The sequence below is a fragment of the Idiotropiscis lumnitzeri genome, chromosome 14 (assembly GCF_059441095.1).
Source record: "Idiotropiscis lumnitzeri isolate Australia: NSW breed Sydney's pygmy pipehorse chromosome 14, RoL_Ilum_1.0, whole genome shotgun sequence".
NCBI classification, from domain to species: domain Eukaryota; kingdom Metazoa; phylum Chordata; class Actinopteri; order Syngnathiformes; family Syngnathidae; genus Idiotropiscis; species Idiotropiscis lumnitzeri.
Window position 1 is genome coordinate 3,458,483 of NC_142404.1, and position 18,076 is coordinate 3,476,558.

Genomic DNA, 18,076 nt, shown 5'->3' on the forward strand with positions numbered 1-18,076 from the left:
CAATCGCAATTGCAAAGAATCCTGTGGACCACTCCAGAACTAAACACATTGACATTCGATACCACTACATCCGTGAATGTGTACAGAATGGACAAATTGAGATCAAATATTGTCCAACAAATGACATGAAAGCGGATATATTGACCAAGCCACTTACGAAACAAAGATTTGAAAATCTTAGAAGGGAAATTGGACTATTTCCAGTCTAAATATATGTTGGTGTCTGACAGTTGAATTGGTTAAAATGTGTGAAACGTGAAAAAAGAGTTCCTGAAGAAATGTGAAAAAGAGTTCCTGAAGTTCACTGTAAAAGAGAAATGTGCTTTTGGTTTGCCTGTCTTGACATTTTTTGAAAAAGGGAGCACAGCTCTGTAAAATTGTTTAAAACCTTGAGATACCATTGTAAAATTAAGTGGGAGTGTTGTAGTACGGTAATTTGTCAATGGGTGGTGCTGTTGCTTAATGCTGTGACTTTGTGTATCGCGAAGAAGACTCTGTTTACTTCCGGTTTCTCTGCGCTGCTGTTATGTTGCTGGCTGTTGCGCACTTCAATAAAGAACGGCTCACGCCACAAATTCAACAGATTGGTCACTCTAAATCTAAATTGGCCCTAGGTATGAGTGTGAGCGCCGATGGTTGTTCGTCTATGTGTGCCCTGTGATTGACTGGCAACCAGTTCATGATCTACCCCGCCTACTGCCCGAAGATAGCTGGGATAGGCGGCAGCACCCCCCCGCGACCTTTGTGAGGACAACCGGTACAGATAATGGATGGATGTGTGCATGTGTATATATATATATATATAAATACACTGTGACTAAATTTCCTCCCTAGTCTTCAGGTGACCATAATGGAGATTCTTTTCTCGCAAGCTAAATGCATCCCTTGATTTCTTCACCACAGTATCAGACACCCCACCCAGCAAAATACAAATGGAAACACTCTAATGCCAACCAGGGACGGCTACTACTCCAAACAATAACTCATCTTACTTTTTGTCGTCAACCAGTGGAGATTTTCTGAGTGACTCCCCCACTCCAAACAGTCATCATGCTGCATTTTGATGATGTATCTGGCCGTATAGTTCTTGTGCGCTGGGTTGCCGAACAAGACATTCATCATCATACATATGAAAGATTGTTTGTTTGTTTCGACAGGTTTAGTCTAGGAAGTCGAAGGAAACCTGGTCCACGTGATCAAAAATTAACTGTTGTTTAAAAAACATTCACAGACACCAGAATCAAAGCAAAACATCAGGCAGAAATATACTAGGTTCAATTCCCATTCACCCGAAATATAAACAAAAAAAAATCTTCCTTCGATAATTTTTTGTGGTCAACCAAGCTTTTTCTTTTTTTTTTTTTTTACTTATGTGCTCTATCTGACTAGAATGGATCCAACCCTGCCCTGATGAGCTGTTCTCCACTTTCAGAGTCAAAATAAGATTAAACTGTATCTTTCAAGAAGCCATGCAAAAAAAGAAAAACTGCAACGTTACATTATAGTTTTACTTTTTCTCGCACTCTGAGAAGCATGTGTTTTGACGTTGGTGGTGCTCCGTCTCATGCAATTGAGTCACTGCTCACCCTGCCCTGTAGTGATGAAACCTTTTACCAAAAACCGTGATTAAATTGACAGGGCTGTCATGCAAAATGAAACAGTAGATGCAGGAGACACAACAGAATTGCACGTCTATTCTCAGACATATGGATTTCTTTCTTCGCGATTCTGCTTAATGCCTCAGTCGACAGTGTTGACGCTCTGCCCTGCTGTGATGAAATGCATGCTTCATCAGCTTTGTCACAAAGTCTATGCATTCTATTGTACAGCAAGACAGGCGCGACAGCTCCAGAATTCCAATGTTGTATTGCTGCCAGTCCCCCAAAGTATCCCACAAGAGAGATCAATATACAGTAAGACGTATATCACCTTTTTACCAAGTAGGTAAAGTAAATAATTCGCTCAGTTTCCTGCCATAGCAATTCATTGCCTTTTCACAGGGATTAAAACACAAGCTTTATATCCTATTAAAAAGATTATAAAACAAGCAAAGCCTCAGGAAATTGCATCATCTGTCAAGTTGTGCTACGACAGATTAGTGCTGCTATTAAATCCTATTGCTCTGTAAATGGTTTCAATTTCTGAGGAAATGTCTTGAGTGTGGAAGGGGAGTAATTATCTTGTGTGGAATGGTTGCAAGTTCATCAACAGAATATGCATGGTGATAATAACAACCACTTAACAACCCAGATTGCAAGTTTATGCAGATTTAAATTGGAAGCGCTTTTAGTAATCTACTGCTTACTAAGAAAAGGACAAACATTAAAAACTTGTTTATTGTCCAAAGTCAGAAGCTAGAACAGTGTGCACTTGCGAGGGAACATACCAGCAATACAATCAACCCCAACCGAACCTATTGGCATGTTTTTTTTTTAATGTTTTAAACTTTTGGTTTGTTTGTTTTTGGCAGTGGCGCCAACCTCTGTAATTTGGGTGGACACCACTTCAGGGGAGGTTTATCCCCATTTCATTTTTATCCCAGTTTTGTCAAAATATATGTGGGTGGATAGGAGGTGATTTGGTGCATTTATAATCAGGGTAAATTATATTCAAATTTTCACAGTCCGGCCTAGTCCCTATCCCCTGCGAACATTGTTGATTCACTGAATTTGATCTCACAAATGATTGATTCGAATTGTCTTTGGTCAACCTGCTGGGTGATTAGGCTGACTCTCTGAACGTAGTGTATTTTGCTTCGTGAACATTTCTGTGAATGAGCTCATTCTGGGGCCGAAGAATGGATTCTGAATATCAGTTAATTTTTGTTCGAGTCTGATTTCATTGCCACAACTCCTCCTACAAGGCTCTATTCGGTGCAGCTTTTCCACCAGACAGAAGCTTTGACAGCAAGATTACATGTTTGTTGCTGAAGGTTGTGAAGGCACAGTAGTATAGTCAGTTAAAGAAGTATGACAGACATACAATACACTTGGAAGGACCTATGTTGTCAAGACAGTCCATTTTTCACTAAAAGCAAGATGTAATTTTACAATGCATTCATTTTCAAAATCTGTTTTTGAACAATCTTTAAAAGAATAAAACCACCATTATCATTGGCAAAATACATACGCCCTTACTATCTTGGTGTACACATCCCTCCATCCATTATCTGTAACACTTCTCCTCACTAGGGTCGCGGGGGGTGCTGGAGCCTAGCTATCTTCGGGCAGAAGGCGATGTACACCCTGAACTGGTTGCCAGCCAATTGCAGGGCACACAGAGACAAACAACCATTCGCGCTCACACTCACACTTAGGGGCAATTTAGAGTGTCCAATCGACCTGCCATGCATGTTTTTCGAATGTGGGAGGAAACCGGAGTACCCGGAGGAAACCCACGCAAGCACGGGGAGAACATGCAAACTCCACACAGGAAGGCTGGAGCTGGAATCGAACATGACCTCTGCACCGTGAGGCCACCGTGCCACTGGCGTACACATCTGCGGCATATATATATATATACATATATATATATATATATGTATATATATATATATATATATATATATATATATATATATATATATATATTAGGGCTGTCAAAATTAAAGCATTTACTGAAGTGATTAATCCCAAAAATTTTAACTCAGTTAACTCCGTTTGATTTACTTATAAAATAATTTGCATACTTTTAAAATATTGTGCCATATTAGCTGTCTTTAGCACGTCTCAGAACAAAACACTGTGTACTTCTGGGCCTTGCAAACCAACACTGCTGGAGTGTGGCGCTTGTGGGCAGTTTTGAGAAATGGTTCGTAAATAATTGTCTCCATTTAGATCGTATTCAAGAATCCAAGAAAGCTATTACAACAGTCTTTTAATTAAATATACTACATATTTGGTGATGCATCAATTCCAAGATATTATTCAAGTAAATATCTGTTATAAGCTTTGCAAAAAATAATAGTTGAAAAATGTGATTAATCATGATTCATCATGGAATTTTTTGTGATTCATTCGTCAAAAAAATTAATCACTTGACAGCACTAATCTCTCTCTCTCTCTCTCTCTCTCTCTCTCTATATATATATATATATATATATATATATATATATATATATCCATCCATCATCTGTACCGCTGGACAGGATTGAAAGCTATCATGGCGGAATGAAAAGCATCTGGATCGCTCAATAAAAACCATTGAAAAACTTAGAAGAAAGTACTTGCGGATTCGGATCACATTGCACACACGCACGGACACCCCTGCGCACACACACGCACGCACACGCGCACACACACACACACTCGCACACGCATACACACACGTACGCACACGCCAAGCTATCAAAGATCCTTATTCCTCGGCTACATTATTGTAATGCACATTATTTTGGAGTCAGCCAGTCCCCACTCAAGCATCTCCTGCTGGTGCAAAATGCTGCTGCATGCCTTCTAAATGTAATTAACTCCAATTCTGGCCTCTCTTCACTGGCTCCCAGTGTATTTTAGAGTTCATTTTCAGATACTTCCATTTGTCTTTAAATCTTTAAATGGACTCGCCCCAGTGTACTTCTGTGAGTTCCTCCACCCCTCGGCCCCTGCCCAGTCCCACAGGTTTGCGGTCCCAAGGACTAAGCGGAGGGACCGAGGGGATCCAGCTTTTTCTGTGGCCGGTCCTTCCCTCTGGAATGACCTTACATTAAATGTTAGGCAAGCCCCCTCTCTTTCATTTTTCAAAATTTGTCTGAAGACGCATTTTTATTCTTTGGCTTCCGACCCATCATGACACTGACGCTGTTTTGCTTTTTTTCTGGTGTCTATTGTATATGATTTAGCACTGTTAATTTGTATTTTAACTGCTTTTACTGCTTTAACTGTCATTGTTATTGAATCATTGCTCCATTTTGTTTTACTATGTGTAAAGCGCTTTGTTGGAGCTGCAACTATTATGAAATGCGCTGAACAACACTCACATCAACACCAACCAGGCAAATTCCGGATTGAAAATGACAGTCACTCAAAGGAGTTCTACACGGAAGCAATCCAGTGATGCGGCTTGGAGAAAATTAAACCGGCTCGGAACAAGATGACTCACAAATACTGCAAGAAATCAGGTTAGATCAACACAACAGCACCCCAAAATTATCTTAAAATAATTTACTAATTTAATATTCCAACAAAAATCACTCATTTTAATTCATTGATTAAAATGGTATGCGAACAAGGTGCCATGGTGGTTGGTGCTCACTGTGTTGAAAGTCGCAGTCACTGAATGCAGTCTTTTAAGTTGACAAAAGCTACCTTGTCCACTTCCCAAAGTCTTTTTCAAAGCCATGATCGATTTGATACATGCAAAATTAGCTTACTAAGCCATGTCAATTCATGCTTTTCGTGTAAAAGTCCAGCGTTGGCTTGGACCTCACAGACTGATTATCTACTCTTAATTCTTATTTGGCCCCAAACTCCCATGGCGCGAGGCACTTGCTTGTAGCTGAGCACAAATGATCAACACTGTGGCTTAGCCCACACAGACTTGGAATATTGCTCTTTATTGGCCACAGCGATGGTTTGTAACAAAATAAGCATTCAAACATTCAACATTCAAATGTATCTATCACAACTATTTTCAATCATTATTGGCTGAAAAAAAATCCAATCCAGACCTTCGAATATTTCTGAAAACAATTGGTATGACTTTCTTCCACAGATCAAGGCCAGACTGAGTTTCTCACTTCTAAAATGCTTAGAGCATTTATAGTGTATTATTGTTTGGTGTGTGTAAGGCGGCGTCAGTTAAGTGGTGGGTGACGTCATTGAGAGGGGACGAGCCAGTTAGTCTGAGTTTGGAGCGTGTGGGCGTGAGTTGTGGCCATCAGCAGCTCCTGTTTAGATGTGTTTATTTCGTTGTTGTTTTATTATTAAAGCGAACAGATTCCATTGCCGACTGTGGTCACCCTTGAACACTGGGGCGGGCATTACAATAGATTGGTTTATAAGATATTTTCATTACACCAAATGATTGATATTAAGTAAAAATATCTGTGTGAGTAATAGACACGTCTTGAAATGGGCTTGAGTGGATTTTAGGTGCTCCAAAAATCCACCAAATAATAAAAAAAATGAGTCGCCAATTACTAAGATGTTTTTTTCTGCATACATCATTATAAAGTGCAGAAATACAAGAATACAAGTGCTGATGTTCAGACCATGACAGAGACACTATCAAGTAAAAATAATTATTTTCTCAAGTTCTTTGCCAGGCTTTGGCAGCACCAAACAAAGCACTATTTTGTTTGGCCACAATATGTGGGTGGGTGTGTATATGACATTTCACCCCCACTCCCATTATGGATGCAAGGTTTTCACACACATCTCAAGGTGCAGCACCAGTCAACACCCTACTTCTCCAACTATTGAACAATTATACCTGAACAAAATAGCATTCTTATGAAATACTAACAAAATAATACACAGTGTTAAAAAAAAAGTGCTATAGCGAGGGAGTGTGTCATCAAGTTTGAGAGAAGCGAAAAAAGAGAACAGAAAATGACTGCGATGCAAATCTGCTTGCAGTTTCCACCACAAGCCTTCTAGAGTAGCAGGAATGGGCAACTGACGGCCCACGGCTGGCATGGGGCCACTGACCACACTGTGAGTGGCCCCATGATTTAATTTTTTTATTTTTTTTTTTTTTTAACAAACCCCCAAAAAATCTTTAGAAAATGCTGACAATTCATTACAAACAGGGGGAATGATGAAAACATTTTTTTTAATGAAAAATACCCAGAATGAAAAAAAATATCCAGAAAATAAAAATCTGCATGTGAATCTGCCGATGCCGAACCATGAGTATGCAGGTATTGTCATATCAGCATTCACCGTCAGATGGCAAACGTCTAGGTTGTGCTTACACCTGTTATCACACTACCCGATGCAACAACGTGAGTAACCCTAATAATTTTTTTGCTCATTTGGAATAATATGCAGGGCAAATATAGGACCACAATAATATAAACATTTTGAGTGTGTTGATTTTTGGCGAAAAAAACAAATAATTTGGTTTGCCGTTCAGCAGTTTAATACCATGCCTATTTTTTATGAGAGCCCATTGCAACGGGAAAAAAAAGGAAAATCACAGTGTGTGATTATTTTTTTTGTTTGTTTCAAACCCTTTGTTGTTGGGTTAGGATAGCGATGAATGCGTTGACAAATGTATTATTAAGAATGAAACTTACTAAGAAAATGTATTTTTGCACATATGGGCATATTTTGTCTAGATTTAAAATAGCATTTTTGTTCATCTGGATAGGAGGTTGTGTGATCCAATGTGGCCACCCAGTGGCACTGATGAAAAATTGTAGCCCCCTCCAGCATTTAAGTTGTCACACAACAACATAGCCAGTGTCTGTCTGTCCATCCAGAACCGGGGTGGCTGATTGTCTAAGCATCCTCTTGAGTCACACAGCAGTAGTGGAGTACAACAGACCAGATATGGTATGTGTGATATAAGCAAAAAATTTGACTGAAAATGTTTTCTATAGCCATCCTGCAATTTAAATCATTGCCATGTCTATGTGAAATGTGTACACTCTATTAAAAGGATTTGCTTTTTAATATTGAACTGAGAATTTATTGATGTCCAGGCAATATGACATATTTATCATTGGCAGAGAATGACGGTAAAAGTCATGGCTGCACATGTATTAAAACGACATGTCGTTATACAACAACAAATCTGGAGAACCCGTAAGAGAGACTCATTTACCAAACAACAATGGCGGATGCTACTTAAAGTCATCAGGCAGGGTTTCACCACACAAAACACCGCAGACACATTGTACCAAAAAAAAAAAAAAACAGCACAATGAAATGAAAACCAAGAGGTAATTCAACACTGCTATGAATGTCAAAAACATAAGCAATGTCTAAATATAATGATGATTCACAACAATAGTATGAACAAATGTACCGGGGAACACAAATATTTTAAGTAAGTCTCGTTATAACTTGACAATCAATGATTGCAAATTGCTCTGCAGTTTTAATATCAAAATTACATTGTCTTTGCGACATCAGTAGCACTCAAATACTTTAAAACTCGATTTTAGACTTTAGATTGAAAATATATTTTTATCCTCTTGCATTTACAAGTAGTTGAACTGCATTTTGGCCTATTTGACTGTTGCCTCTTCCATTTGACCTTCCCGGTTTCGAGAGGGGGCTAGGTGACAATGACCAAATTACATGTCACTGTATTGATTCTGCTCTGACTGATGTGGACAAGATATGAGGTCGACCACCTCCTTGAAGTTTCTGATATGAAGATTTATACATTGACCAACCGGGATGGGTTTTGAGGAGGACCCAACTTTCTGATCCCGTCTTCCTGCTAATCCAGCCGTCCATTAGCTGCACCATCTAACCTGTTCAAGGGTTGCGGGCGTGCTGGAGCCTATCCCAGCTGTCTTCAGGCAGTAGGCGGGGTACACCCTGAACTGGCTGCCAGCCAATCGCGGGGCACACAGACAAACAATCATCCGCGCTCACACTCATACCTAGGGGCAATTTAGAGTGTTCAATCGGCCTGCCATGCATGTTTTTGGAATGTGGGAGGAAACCGGAGTACCCGGAGGAAACCCACCCAGGCACGGGGAGAGAACATGCAAACTCCACACAGGAAGGCCGGAGCCGGAATCGAACATGCACTGTGAGGCCATCGTGCTAACCAGTCGGTCACCGTACCGCCCCTCTTCTCGCTAATGTCTGACATTATTCTAACAATCATTGTATAGCTTCATATTGTGTTAAATGTTTCCCACTCTGCATCCGTTGCAGCCAGGGTCATCTTGGACGGTGGGGATTGTCCGATATCTGGGCCCCTCTCATGGGTTCTCATTTTTCTACTTTACTCTCTTGTGGGTTAAGATCAGGGTTTGTCATTAATGTTTCAACTACGAGCATGTGAGATTTTTCTGGATAAGGGTTATATAAATACATTTGACTTGACTTGACTTGGTGAGAGGGGGGCACCACAGAAGTGCCTCGCACAGGACACCATTCAAACTCGGACTACCAGTAGTAGTATATGAACATGGAAAGTTATGTCAATAGTTGCTAGATTGGGGTAATGTTGATTTGGTGAAATGGGACCGTCAAGGCCGTGGGACATGGTTTGTATACAATTTAATATGTTGTCTTAAACAATAAGATATTCATGTTGCAATAAACGGTTTCTCGAATTGATACACATTAACCGAGTATTTAATGGATTTAGCGTTAAGCTTTGAAACACTTCCGGGTGGGGCCAGCCACGGCGAAATACCATACCACATTACTTGCAGGGTGTGAAGTGTGCTTGATGTGGTTTTTCTTCTGATCCGTTTAGTTTTTCCGTTTGACTTTGATCATGCCGATGCTGTCATGTAGCGGTGCTGGCTTTTGTTTCACCCGACGGGAGTCAGTTTCGGTTCCCCTAAATTGCGGTTTTACACACAAAAGTGTGAGAAAGAATTGCACCTGCTGGGAGCTTAATCGATCAAGGATAAAATCTAGTAACACAAACATACACACACACGCACGCACACACACGAAACAGTTGTCCACTCATATCATAGAGACAAAGTATACAGGAGCAAATACCTGCTGATGCAAAATTAATACATGCTGCCTGACAGTCAATAAAATCGTACCAGTTTCCAATGCCAAAGTGAAACAAACTGTTAACAGATTTGCGAAAAATAATTATCCCCCCCCCACATTGTTTTCTATTTTGTCACATACATGTAATTGGTCAAGTACATTTTTAAGAATTAAATTTTAGAGTGTTCCAATCTGTATAAGGGGCCTGTATTTCATTTTATTCAATGTTATAATTTAGTAATTTTAATCATTTATTCACAATATTACATGTTATATAAATTACCATCATCTCAAACAATCTACTTTTATGACAAATATTTTTCCAAATTATCATATTTTTAGGAGTGGCCGCAGTTACGGAGATGGAGATGGACTTGCAATGCTGACAGCCACGGATGAGACTTGACGATACGTGGCCTCAGCTGGATCGTCTGATTCTGGGGGCCAAAGAGCACCGGAACAGAGCCACAATAAAAGTCTAACCATAACATACAAATCAGAGTACTTGACAAATCATGAGTACCACATTGCACTGATATATAAGATATCATTATTATTTGTATGGTTAACATAATTCTCCATCATTAGATGCTATGAAAAGGCAATTATTCAATGTAGCCTTTGTAATCAATCAATTGAGATGTGCTCCTTATTTCTGACACCATAGAAGAACGATTTCATCGCTGTCCTGTCAAAAAAACGTATGTCCATTTTCTTCAGATTTATTATTTTTACATTAATGGAGTGCAAATGTAAAAAAATGTTTTTTTTTCACAAGACAGCCACGATTTACACATTGTTTTATATATCCAGGGGAGGTGCAAAAGTAGTATCACACTGGTGAAATAGTAACATGATGAATGTATTTTTCAGTTTTCTTAAGAAACACAGTGTTTTCAAAGTTGTGTCTTTTTATAACTTGCATGCCTACTTTAAAGTATATCTATTCCAATAAAAAGAAAGAAAATGGGATGGGGTATGCTGAACAGGTGTGATATCTGTAAATATTTTAGTGGTGGAGCTGGGCTAATTTGCTCACAGAATGAGCTAGTTGGCAGTATCTCAAAATTGAATTGTAATCATGTCCTGTACTTCCATACAGCTTATGTTTGTCTGAAGATAACCACAGGGGCAAACTAGCTGGGCAGCCAATGGGCGTTCCCAGCTCACAAAAATATTGAGTTTTCTGCATCTTTTTCAAGCCCTTTTCAATGTGTTCAATTGTCGTAAGCATTGGAATCTTATTATTTGGACGTGTACTCCTTATTAAAAAAAAAACAAAAAAACTTAAGGTCACCTTTTTTCATGTCCCTTAGTCTTTAAGCATATTTTTATTTCAAAGAGCAACCAAGCAGGAAGCTCATGGTATCCAAACCAAGAACTTCATCATTAATGCTTAACAACAAAACAAACAAAACAATATCCATCAGCGTACTCTTCTATCTTTAGCTTTCAGTTTCAGGAGTGAGGAAAAGGGGAGGGACATTTTAGTACAAATCTCTTTCAGTAGTACAAGTGTTCTACTCATTTTTCTTCCTGAAGAAAGCACATTTTCAGTCGATGGACTTGAGGCGTATTTTTGTGACTGGCGCAAATCCGGTGTGGCATGCAGTCTAAATGTGTGTTAGACTAGTTCTTGGTTTTTTTGTAGTTGTGCATAAGATGTCGTGTTTTAAAAAAAACGGTGGTTTGCGCCGTTGTGAGAATGAATGCAGCCGACTCTATTTGTCAGCAATCAAGCGGCTCCTCTCATTCCAATTTAATGCTACGCATTCATTTCTATGTTGAAAAGGACACAGCCATGACCGGAGTATTATCAACGCTATTTTCCTACGGGGCGACAGAGGACATAGTAAGCAGGTACCCTCATTAAATCCAAAAATGACCTATTGATTGCTGCTGATTTAAAGGAACGCTTCATTAATTTTACGAGTGGCTTGATTGGTATGAAATAATTAGTTTAACAGGGAAAATGCATTAGAGCTGCCAAGCTAGAGGTTGCAACCTTTGCGATATCCGTCGTCGTTTGTGGGGCGGTGTTTTTCATCATTATTATTTTTTTTTTTATTCAATTTTATCAAGTTAAAAAATTACATTAAAAATATTAATTAAATTATACACAGTGTATGAAGGAAAAATTAAGTAGCGTATGTCGTTGGTAGAAGAGGTGGATGGAGAAGTTCAGGTGAGGTTTCTGAAGTGGAAGTCCTTGACCATTGACTGATTCATACCATAAGCATTTTCCACATTATTCACCTCACCACGGCTCAGCTTTTTGTCAATGGCAACCCTTGTTTCCATGGAGAACACGTGCACTACTTATGTGACCTGTACTCTCTTTGTCTGCCCGAAGTGAGCCAGCAACATGGTGAGCAGGGGCTTTGCGATGACAGTATGACGAATTGGGGATTCACCGGCGTTGTACAAGTGGCATGCCTCGGAGTCTCTCTCTCACACACGCACACCCCCACCCCCACACACACGCACACACACATACAAGACAGAAGTGCATCCTTACTTTTGTCCCCTATGTGTCGTGCGTGCAAGGACTCCAGGGAACCACGTGCATGCCGCTTTGAAGAAGACAAGACAACGTCTGTCGTTATACAACCGCGACGACTGAGGGAGTTGAACATTTATAGGCAGATGCTGGAAGCTGAAGGGTGGCACAAAGCGATACTGGACTTGCTCATACAGAGACAGACGCCAATGTCATAACACGAGATGCAGAGGTGTGGGTTGTAAATGGGCTTTCACTTGAATCAAGCTTTTCTAATGCCTGCCAAAATACTGAAACCAGTTTTACACAATACTCATTCAATAAGCAACTAGTGGCTCTGTTTCTTGCTCAAAAGGTCTTCAACATAAGTCACAAGGGCTCAGAATGTGGATGACCCCTGATCAATTTGCACAACTCTTGTTGCACCACACAAAAATAACAAGTGAGAGGTCAACCATGTCACCCATGATACTGGCGCCAAAAATTGACGCTTATTCCACTCAATGGATACGTACTTATCCTGTGTGTCAGACATACGGTTTCTTCGAGTTAACGGTGTATTTTTTTCTCCACGCTTCTAGAAGGTCAGACGTGCAACCTGAACGTGGGCGTGCTCCAAAGAACTGGCGAAAGGATAATGCTGAGCACAATTTCACAATTTCAGCTCTATCAAGCAACATTTTTTACTCACAAGCCACACATACCATTTTATCTTTCTCAAGAGAGAGCTTTTTTTATACAAATGTGTGATCATAATGACTTTGTCGCAAAACAAATTAGTGACCCAATCTTTCACATGTTCCTTAGTTAGGCTTGGAAATGTCATTTATAGAGATAGAGCTGTAATTTATAGACTCACTGACTTAAGAGCCAATGTAATCATTCTTATGAGACTGAATCAAACCATCCATCACTCCTACAGAAAGCTGTTTCCAAGCAGGTTTTAAAGACTGCTTATGCTATAGTCCTGAGGTGACGGATGAAACACAGGTTCAGTGACCAGCAGGTTTGGATGTCAAGCGTTCGGGTTGATGACTTACAGTGATGAGAATGTTGGTTGGTGTGTACTTACATGAATAAAAACAGAATACAATGAAGCTCTTCAGGGCATATCTCAGCATATTGTTTACTTATAACATAAAATGTAAATGAAAGTGAGATGTTTGCTTGAATTACATTAGTTACGAATCTGCTTCAGCATTTCAGAGCCATTGCCCCAGGTACAAATATGCACACAGCACAAAACGAATTGAGTCAATAACACTTCTAACTTGATTCTATGGAATGAACTTGAAATTAAGAAGTAAATGCTCAAAATGGAGTGTTTGTCTTATCGTTTTTGCCGAACAATCAGTACACAACTGCTCCATTGCTGCTTCTTAGCTCTGCTGCTGCACTTGTTAGCGAAGAAAAGGGTGACCACAAATCCACCTTTGCACTCTTCAAAGCTGAAAGATGGTTGAATCAGCTGCCACGAGTCTGCAAGGCCTTTAATTGCCTCTGTGTTCTGTTGTTTAGAGTGTTTCTTTTTTGTTGTTGTTGTTGACTGATAAATGACTACTGAGAATGACTTACTAAATAAAACAGCGGTATACAGACCTGCTGAAACAATCAAGCATTGAGTGTGTGCACAGTGTAACATGTGAGGCAAAGGTGTCAATATATAAAAACGTCTTTGGAACATGTTTTACTGTTGCAGGTCAGTACAAGATTTTATATATAAAAAATAGCATTTCTTGAACACTTTTGCCTTTGCCAGCATACGTCACCTGCCAGTTATGCAAACCAAATCATGGCAAATCATGTTGGTGCATAGTCCATGAATACTATCATTAATCCAATTTTCAACCCCAAATAGATCCTCAGACCACATGAAATGAAATTCCAATTTCTGAGACCTGTCATCAAATTTTCCGACGGCATTTTAAATGTGTGTTAACAGAAATCCTTATCATAACCAACATTCGAATCTATGTGTAAAGACGACATGTGTTGCATCACATCGTCATATAAACTGACATAAAAGCTGTTTGTAAATGACATTTCATTATCGTGCAGTATAGTGAAAAACATGTCCCTATTGTTCAATTAGAGATTCAACTTTGTGTACCCATCACGGTGTCACTGGTGTGCACACAGAATCAGTGGCACTGCTCCCTGGGTCTTAGACAGTCCCACTTTATAGCAGCCATCTGCACGTGGGTGGACCTGACACTTCCAACAACCGTCAATGACATGAGCCTCAGGCTGTTAACCAAACTTGCAAAACTTTGGGAGACCTTGAGAGATGAGGCCCACATGCAAACTGCACCCAATACCTGGCTAGCTTTTGTATCGTGCCGTCTGCTGCAAGTTGCAACCGCCAATAGTTCAATCCTTTTGAGGTTATTATGTGACAAGGCTGAAAATGAGAACAAAAAGCATCAGTTGATCACCATTAATAGAGATATAGTAAATAACTTACAAATCTGAAATGAGTGTCTGACCACATTGTGATAAAAAAATGGGGGAAAAAGAACACCCTTTTTTTTAAGTTGGAGGATTTTATTGATCACCAACATGTTCACGGGTATCCTTGCAGATCTTGGAACATAACATTCAGGAAACCAGCCCTCGAGGAACAGGTTTGAAGACCACTTTGTTCGAGCATTATCTTGCAACTTAATCTCAGTTTTATCGTTGTTAATTCAAATTAGATGTAACTGTCCTTCCCACGTGACATTACCTGATTGATGGATTTTATTACTTTTCAGTAATCATGATTACCACAAAAAGCTCTTTGGTGAACAACAAAATCCTTCAACTTCAATAACATGTCATTTGTAGTAAATTTTGAGGGCCTCCTTTGTAGTGTATTGCAGGGGCCCACCATGTGTGTGTGTACACAATAATTAAGTGACAAGAAAAGTAAATATAATATTCTAAAGAATGAATATTTAAATCTATAGATAATACCGGGTCCTAGTATATTTTACCGATTACTTTTAGCAATAGGTTACATCAACATATAGTAGTTAGAGTCATGCATTCGAAGCAGCATCCACATTAAGAGGAACAACTGGAGTGATAGTGAAATGTAAAATAAATGCAAATACAGTTGAAGGGTAAGAACAGCCGATGTTCATCAGCGCATACAAGTTCAACTGCAGCTGTGATTCTCAAGCTGCTGCAGGAAAACATTCAATTTCACGTAAGCGGTCCGAGAATAAATTTGAAAAAAAATGAATCGGTCACAGTGGATTACTGAATCTTGGGGCCCGAGGCTGACTCAATTTAGAATACAATAAAATTAATTTAATGATCAAAAGAAGCCTGTTACATGCAAAACACAATAAAAGATGCAAAGTGGAACACTGCACCGACAAAAAGTTGACCTGGAGAAAATTAGAACTGATATTAAAAGTAATTTGGTGGATAGAGCAATGGCCGAAAGACAAATAAATAAAACTAATCACCTCAGCACTTGTGTTTGCAATTGGACAAACACTCAAATACAACATAATTATAGAACAACTAGTTTAAACAACATAACACTAGCAAAGCAACTAGTCAATATCCATCCCTGTCCTTTCGTTTCTATTGCACCTGATTAAATAAATAAATAAATAAAATACATCTGCTTGTAAAGTAAATTGTAATAAATATATTTACAGTACAAGTTGATTAATCTCCAGGTAACCTCAACAGTAATACCCAATGTAGCTAATTACTGGACTGTAATGTCACAAATTCAACAAATTTGTGACACAGTTTATGTCCTTTAAATATCGTGTGAACCAATATGCCAGAGTACAATAATTTTAAGGTTCCACACAGTAACCACCCATTAGCCAGACTGAATATTTTATTTTATAACATCCATTCAGAGTCAAAATTACATAGATGACATTCTAGTTTGAATCAGGTCCCTGTCTACCTCACGTTAAACTCTCTCCTTCCTTGCAGTACTCCAGAAGTGCGCACCTTTGGGATACTGGGACGGATCAATAGATTTGCCCAAAGCTGAATTCCGCTTGTGGGACCCCGGGGTGAAAAGTGATGCAAGAACCCTGGGCAAAATCAATATCCCTGTTCAGTCACGGTGGGCAAACGCGCGCCTTTGCAAGGAGCACACGCGCACACACCGAGACAAAAGGTAAGCCATATCCTTCATGCGCACACAGTGTGCATGATGCGGTTGGTGATGGAGAAGGGATCCTTCCCAGTCGCGACTCAAGCACACAAAGAATTCATGCAATTTCACTTATTTTCATATACTTAATTATTGTTAGGCTTGTTTCAATACACCATAAACAGCTAAGTTAATCATCATCCTCGTTTATAGTATAATTGAATCCACTGCACAAGCAGAACACACACACACGAACACACACAAAAAATAATAATAATAACAAACACGACGTGATATGAATGAAATCTCGCCACTGCGTCAGTGTGGCTGCAACACATCAACCCTGAACGCCAACCATAAAACCACGTTTCGCAAAGGAGGTGGTTCGCGAAGCGCATAAGTCACCAAGGACAAAGACATGGCAAATAAAGGACCACAACTTGGTTTAAGATGAATATGATCAGTGTTTTAATCATTTCCAAAGTACTGCGCGACAATGCGCATCTTGGCTGACAGGTAACTTTTCACGTGATTCTGATCAGACAGAGATGCGATAATCATGAAGACATTATCACACGTCACCAAAAGTAAGTTATCAGCGCTTACCTTAATTGTCTTTGTAGATTGGCATTTCACTTGATGGGATACCGTGGCAGTTTGGTTCATCTTGGGAAGAAATAAAGACGGTCCTCTCCTATCCACGTAAGGCAACAAAGTCGAGCGAGCAAATCGGGACCTTCTGTAGAATAATGGAAGCTTGCCTGGATTTGGCGACGCTGCATGCGCGCGCAACGCGGTGGAGCCAATGTGCAAGCTACAATCTGCGTTTAAGATTGGACAACCAAGAGTGCACATGCACTTTTCTAAATGGTTACCCGAAACCAAATTATAGTAACTTCATATAAATGAATAAATATAGACTAGTCACTCCTGGCTGGGTACCATTTAGTTAACCCATAATTGTGTCTCAAATTAAACAGTGAAATATTTGGACAATAAATGCATAATAATAATAATAATAATAATTTAAAAGTTGTTTCTCACATAGCATTTTGAAATGCAGCAATGGAACAGAAATGTCAGCATTCACAAAGTGCAGGAAGAAATGATGACAAGTGACAAGTAATACAGCAAGGCATAGTCGTCATGGCAACTTGATATCCTCTGATCAAGCTGAGGCTGAGCTGAAGGCAAGGTTTATACCACCTGACTGCATAGCAAAAATATAGACTCATTCTATTGCGGTTGCCTGCCTGCCTAGCTGCTACTATGGTATGATCAATATCAAGAGTTTTGGATCAGTGATGTGCCATTTATGTTGACAAGTTAAAATGAAACATTGGCTTGCAAGGTTTTAAGATTTCAACGTTTAGTCGGTGGCGTCTTGTGAGTCACCGTGAAACGTGAAAATAAAAAATAATAAAAATTCTTCAAAATGTATAAGAGGGGATAGACTTTTGTGCTTAAGTATAGTAACATTTCCCACAATCCCATGCGGTCAACCATAGCGGCAGGCAGCTTCGCCTTTTCATTGTGAATGCTGGTCTGTTAATAAGTGTAAATATCAAGATTAGTTTACGCAACAAAAAATATTTAGTGGACTTTGAGCTGTTGTGAAGGAGAAGTACACAGGGACTATATGAAATCAACACACCAGAAAGTCAGAACTGGCGACCGTTCGAAAATCTCAAATATTTTCGCTTTTTTAAACCACACTGGCCGAAGGAGGGAAACGTGTGGATTTAATTGCAGATATAATTGCTAGTCAATTTTCAAGACGGACCTTTCAAAAGAAGCTAGGTCGTCCAACACTCACTCTGTAGT

The 18,076-nt window shown here is 39.5% G+C and overlaps 1 protein-coding gene across 1 annotated transcript in view; it reads right to left on the bottom strand.

Annotated features, from left to right (window-relative positions):
* The window catches only part of dpp10 (dipeptidyl-peptidase 10 (non-functional)), a 148,947-nt gene extending 131,932 nt beyond the window's left edge, over window positions 1-17,015 (bottom strand). The window contains exon 1 of the mRNA XM_088315681.1: window positions 16,859-17,015. Within this exon, the coding sequence (XP_088171807.1) occupies window positions 16,859-16,918 (60 nt within the window). The 5' untranslated portion in view covers window positions 16,919-17,015. The remainder of the gene's footprint in view (window positions 1-16,858) is intronic.
* Window positions 17,016-18,076: the final 1,061 nt, after the last annotated feature.